Below are 6,301 nucleotides of genomic sequence, written 5' to 3'. Positions count from 1 at the left end.
ATATATATATATATATATATATATATATATAACATACACTGTAGAGAGCAGTGAGGAAGGAAGTCGACATGTGTATAAAATAGTCATTCAATAATAATCTATTTTTTTGACCAGGCTGACTGGCTAAAGGCACTTATCTGCAACAGAATAGTGCAATCTCGTGTTTTAGACCACCTAGTGACCGATAAGGACGGGTTCTTATGTTGATATAGGCTACTTTTTGAGAAACACAAATGAATGAAAAAGTGAAACGAAACTAATGAAATGAGGAAACAAAATGTCAAGAAGCTGCAGCCAAGATGATCATAGATTATTGATGATCGCATAATTATTTAAGCCCTATCATATAAATAGAAACATTATTTATTGCATTTAAACCTACACACACCAGATAGCCACTAGTAACTATTTCAGAATGGGAATGAACAACTTTGACAAAAAGACTCCCTGAAATCTGGCATAAAAACTAAAGGGGATTGATAGGTTTAACAGTGTAATGTGTGCTGTGCAGGTGTGTAGCATTTTACAACAAAAATTCTTTTAAACAAGCTTTTAGATCTGGTAAGTAAGATGTCAAACGATCAGAATGCCCTATTAGATGGAAGGTCTTGGCAGCAGGCTAATTATAAACTCTGTGCTTCTTTGTCTTCTAATGTAGCTGAATTTCCAGCGAAAGGTTGGGGTGATGTACTGCCGGGCCGGGCAGAGCTCAGAGGAAGACATGTACAACAATGAGAGCTCTGGCCCGGCCTTTGAGGAGTTCCTGGATCTGCTCGGGGGGCGCGTGCGGCTGAAGGGCTGGGAGAAATACCGGGCTCAGCTGGACAACAAGAGTGAGCTGAAAAAAACTGCACCACACCCGCATCTATTGGCAGTATCTCACCTTGTCGCAAGACCATTATCGGAAGGGCATCAGTGCACCACTGAAAGCCAAAGATAACTCCTATCTAGGCACATGTAATCTGAGTGATGCCTGCAAAATAGCATAGTCACTGCTGATTATCTCAGAGCTGTTTTCCTCACAGTGAGCGGTGGAGAACAGCAAATATGACAGATTTCACCCTGACTGTGACAGTTTAAGTTTTTAAAGTCTTTCATCCAGGGAAGTTGACTGATTTTGCTAAATCCCTATCTGTCTGTCTCTTTGTGTGTGTGTGTGTTTGTGTGTGTGTGTGTTGTGTGGTGGTGTGTGTGTGTGTGTGTGTGTGTGTGTGTGTGTCTGTGTGTGTGTGTTTCTCTGTGTCTTTTGCTTGTGTAGCCGACTCAACTGGGACGCACTCCCTCTATACGCGCTACCAGGACTATGAGATTATGTTTCATGTATCCACTATGCTGCCCTACACAGCCAACAACACACAACAGGTAATTTGTCAACAGAGTTAGGACATACCATTTCCTTCTCCTGCATTTTGTGTTGCAAAAGCGTTTTTCGATACCAAGTTCATCTTTTGGAATTCACAGAATGACACTTTTTCCCCTAGATGTTTCACCTCAATGTGTATAAGAATTACATCAGTCTTGGTACAACCATCATTACCCATTTCAGTTCAGACTGTCAAGCTTTTGGGAAATGCTTTAGAAAAAGGCTCTGTACTCCGCAACAAGCATGACATAAAAATGCCTCCCAGTGTTCACTCCCACCATGAAGGTATTCACTGTCGCCTCTCAGACAGGCTTCCTGTTCAGATGACTGTCACTTCTTTATGTGCAGTCTACGGTTTAAGCCTGTTTGATGTCCCTTACAAAAGACTGGACATGACATGCTAATGTTAAGATTAAAGGTTTAAATAAAACAAAACATCATAATGACGAAGTCCTGAGATTTCTATTTAAACTGTCTGGTTTGTGACGGTTAATAAAGTGGGAGGTTTCTAAATGTAGTTTCAGTTCTATTTTTTTTTTTTTTGTATATATCTATCTGTTTTTTAAGATTCTTAATTAGTAGATAGCAACAACATGGTCATGGACATGCAAGTTTATTTTAGAATATAATATACAGCTGCTTATCATTTTTTATTTATTTCATTTTAGTTAGCTTTTGGACTGCTTTTTTCACAAGTTAGCCTTTATTTAAATTAGCAGCATTGATTTTGTTTTTTGGATGCAAAATAAGTCAGCCTTAGCAACTACTTCCCCTGGGGTCTGCTTTTAAAGAAAATACATATAATCAACAAATGTTTACTCTTAGACTACATACAGTAAATAATAACATAACCATTGCAACAATACAGTTACATCCATTAAAAATAGAACCCTTAAAACATTTATTGTAGATTTTTGAGACGTAAAACAAGACAAACTGTTCCACTGCGATGTGGCTCGTTTGTGGTTTACTATAAATACTCTGGCCTAAATCTCTCTGTGTCTCTGTTTTCCTTCTTCAGTTGTTGAGGAAGCGACACATCGGTAACGACATCGTGACGATCGTGTTTCAGGAGCCAGGCGCCCTACCCTTCACTCCAAAGGCCATCCGCTCCCATTTCCAACATGTCTTCATCATCGTTCAGGTTCATGAGCAATGCTCTGACCACACCTATTACAGGTCTGACTTAATCCTATCTCTTACTCTCTGTTCAAAATAAATACTCCAAATTCTTTACCTCCCAAAAAGACCTCACCTTCCTTTTACAGACTGAAATCTCATAGTCGGCCAGTGGGCCCTATACTTCCATAGGAAGTACAGATAAGTAATGAAAGATCCGGGCTTTCAGGAAAAAAATCAAAATTAGTTCACGATTTTACTCCCCATGCCATTCATGATATGCATGTTAAGACGGGTGTTATTATGTGCGCTCTTACACATATGTCTCATACATAATAGTAGTTGCGTTGCAGCTCAGATGGAGAAAAAAAAGCGGGCTCCACTGCAGCAAATTCTGTTTGTAATTCTGGAGAGCACTACACAACAGTCAAGTACTGAAAAACAAGACATAGATTGAATGTTGCTGCTGCACCCTCTCTCTCTCTCCCACTGTGTCATTCCTGTTTTTCTCTCTCCCTCTCAGGGTGGCTGTGACACGCTCTAAAGACATGCCATTATTTGGCCCGCTGTTCCCTAAGGGCGCCCGATTCCCTCGCTCGTCTGCCTTTAGAGACTTCCTCCTGGCGAAGGTAGTGAATGCTGAAAACGCTGCGGAGAAGTCCGAAAAGTTCCGCTCCATGGCCACCCGCACACGGCAGGAATACCTTAAGGACCTAGCCGAAAACTATGTGACCACCACGCCCATCGACTCCTCCACCAAGTTCCCCCTGCTCTCTCTGGGAGGCAAGCGCAAAGACAAGCTGAAGGGTGCCAAAGGGGCTGAGCTGCACAGTGCCGGGGCACTGGTGTGGGCTGTGATGGTCAACAGCGGAGATGAAGTGGAGGCGGGGGAGCACAGGCTCCCCTGTCTGCTCGGGGTGTCTGCTGAGTCGGTGGTGCTCATTGAGAGGTGCACACGAAAAGTGGTGTTTAACTGCTCCTGTCGAGATGTCATTGGCTGGAAGGCAGTGACAGAGGCTAAGGAGGGGGGGCCCTGCTTGGATATCTTCTATGAGCGCGGAGAGTCAGTGTCAATCAGTGTGATGGAGAGCCAGGCAGAGGATATACGAGAGGTGGTGCAGAGACTAGAGGTGGGTGATTGTGTCCAGATTTAATATTTTGCAGTGGTTGGTTTGTGTTTGGTGGTGTCTGGTTTAATATAGGGGCAGCAGTGTGGCTCAGGAGGTAGAGCAGGTCGCCCTTTAACCACAAGGTTGGCAGTTCAACTTTCCCCTTCCGCATGCTCAGTTGTCCTTGAGCAAGACACTGAACCCAAAGTTACCATTGTATGTCTGGGGATGAGTGAGTATGTGTGAATGGGTAAATGAGAGGCAAATTGTAAAGTGCTTTGTTTGATAAGGTAGTATAACTCTTTATAAATGCAGTCCATCATTCATCTTTTTCTGCTCCTCTGCAGCTGGTGACGCGGGGCTGTGAGGCTCTCGAGGTTACCCCCCTGCGTGACGGAGTCGGGCAGCCCGGCTTTCTGATGAACGAGGAGGGCTTTGTGACGGAGCTGCAGCGCTTCTGTTACGCTGAGAGCGGAGGTCTGCAGCTGTGGGCTCGCGTGGTGCGGCTGTGTGGACACTCGCTGGTTCACCTGAGCCCCGAGGAGAGGACCAGGCTGCTCCGCACTGCGCACAAGATCCACATCACTGTCATCCCACCGGACGAGAACGGCAAGCCTCGCAGGTGGGTGGGGCTGCAGATGAGGAGGAGGAGAGGGAGAGAAAGAACACTAACAAGGAGAAAGGGCTCATGGGTATAAAGCGAGCTCCAGAAAGTGGAGAGTGGATCCCGTGAGGGGGTGAGAGAGAGGTTGACAGCAAATAGGGACGAGGTGGTTATTGGGGCAAGTCAGTACGGGAAAACAAGAGAGGTGTCACTCTGGGGTCACGGCTCACTCTACTGTTAATGACGGCCTGCAGACAGTGTCACACCAGCCGGTTAACAACCAATCAATCCGTCTAATGATCTTTAATAACCCTGGCACAGGCTGTCCCAGCACTCTTTCAACTCAGCTGACATCAGAGAGAGGGCATACACAGCTGTGGACAGTATTCAAATAAAACCATTATTAAAATGGACACCTCTGCAGCTCTTAACTTTGCTTTGAGTGTCCTCAGAGAATCCCAGTAATTCATGTATATTTCAGTCCTGAAATGCTTGATCTGTGACAGCAAAGCAAAATGAAACAAAGATGCCATAATTCTTGATAGGAAGTGTGGCTTTTGTTTTTGGGTTCTAGAGTCATGTATGACTCAACTGTGGGATAAGAATCCTGGCGGAATAGAGAGGCGTGATGGCTTTGTTCAAAGTATGTTTTATGTTTTGCAGAAGTTTCTCCGAGCTGTACCAGAAAGCCATCAAGGATGCGGAGTGTAAACCCGGCGAGGCTCAGTCTGGAGTGGCCTGGGTACTCGACGAGAGGGAAGAAGAAGAGGAGGATGAGGAGGAAAAGAAGGCGGAGGAGGAAAAGGAGGAGAAGGAGGAAGAAGCAAAGGAAGACGAGCTGAAGGCACCTGGGGTCAATGAAGCGGACATGACGGAGGTGCAGGTGGAGGCTGAAGAGGGCGAAGGACAGTTGTGTGATGAAGGGCAAAGTGATAGTAGCCGCGTCTCCCTCCTCACTCCGCCCAGCTTACCTTTGTTACGGGCCACTTCTCTGCAGGACCAACCAGCCAATCAGAGCCAGGAGAACAGCGGCTCGCAGCTCACGCGGAGCTGCTCTTTGGAGAAACAGCTGTTCTACAGGGAGACGTGTGATGGGTGAGTGTTACTAAATCTCATGTTATTGTTTATACAAGCTGTCGTGGCCTGACATATGAGTGTTGTGGTGGCATTATAAAGAGAGAGATTATGTGAATAAGAAATGCTGCGTTCTTTCTAATCACATCTGCACACCAGGAGACCATCCGGTAAAAGGGCTGTTAAATCATCCAACATGGCTGAAATTATCCTCAAACTGAAGCTGAGTCATTACAATTTAATTTCAGAGTCAGTGCGTCACAGAGTAAGAACACCAAGCAATGTGTCACTCTGCTTCAATGAACTGTGTACATTTAATGCAAATGTTTTAAAATTATGGCTCACATAAAAAAAAATCACTTAAATGTTCCTTTTTTCCATTTAAATGTTTGTTATTTTTTCTCCAGTGGGTAACTATTTGGATGGCTGCACAGTAAAATGTTAAACATTTCCAGACCATTAAAGTTGACAGCAAGTCAAATAAATAACAACAAGGAAGCAAATTTGTTTCCTTTAAACATTAACAGATAGGATGGTCTTCACTGTCCACTATTTCCTCATCCTCTTGAGTATCAATGTTGTTTTCTGACAGTCACAGCGAAGTTTGCAAAGTATTAAAACTAGCAGAACACGTATGTATCTGACTGATAAATACATTTGAGCACACCAGAGGGTTTAACTCTGAAAACTCCAAAAGGCCACAGCAGCTTAAAGAGGAAATTGTGCATAAAGAAACTACACATGTTAATATTAAACTATACCGCTCCCAAAATAAATGTGACTGTTTTTTTTATTGTCACACAAAGCAGAAGTGACGATTCTGAGGGATACCATATCAGATATGATATTTTTGATAGATGATTTTGTGAGAGCAGGATAACAAACATGAATCATGGATCTAAGCCATCCTAGAGATTACTTGTGCTCCAGTTTCGGTTTTGACCTCTGGATTGGATTTTTTAAAAATTGTCACGAAGCATCAACAGCAAATTTGCTTTGTGTTGTCGTCGTCGTCCCCCCCCCCCCCCCCCC

At 44.0% G+C, this 6,301-nt stretch overlaps 1 protein-coding gene across 7 annotated transcripts in view; it reads left to right on the top strand.

The window, feature by feature from the left end:
• Positions 1–6,301, top strand: part of sipa1 (signal-induced proliferation-associated 1) — a 33,724-nt gene that overhangs the window by 20,265 nt on the left and 7,158 nt on the right. For all 7 annotated transcript variants that reach the window (XM_032532914.1, XM_032532909.1, XM_032532910.1 and 4 more), the window contains 6 exons: positions 659–833; positions 1,259–1,362; positions 2,385–2,542; positions 3,006–3,612; positions 3,939–4,213; positions 4,859–5,290. In XM_032532914.1, coding sequence (XP_032388805.1) covers positions 659–833; positions 1,259–1,362; positions 2,385–2,542; positions 3,006–3,612; positions 3,939–4,213; positions 4,859–5,290 — 1,751 coding nt within the window. The remainder of the gene's footprint in view (positions 1–658; positions 834–1,258; positions 1,363–2,384; positions 2,543–3,005; positions 3,613–3,938; positions 4,214–4,858; positions 5,291–6,301) is intronic.

Source organism: Etheostoma spectabile, chromosome 13 (genome assembly GCF_008692095.1).
Source record: "Etheostoma spectabile isolate EspeVRDwgs_2016 chromosome 13, UIUC_Espe_1.0, whole genome shotgun sequence".
Lineage (NCBI taxonomy): Eukaryota > Metazoa > Chordata > Actinopteri > Perciformes > Percidae > Etheostoma > Etheostoma spectabile.
This window is presented reverse-complemented; position numbering and strand designations above follow the sequence as displayed.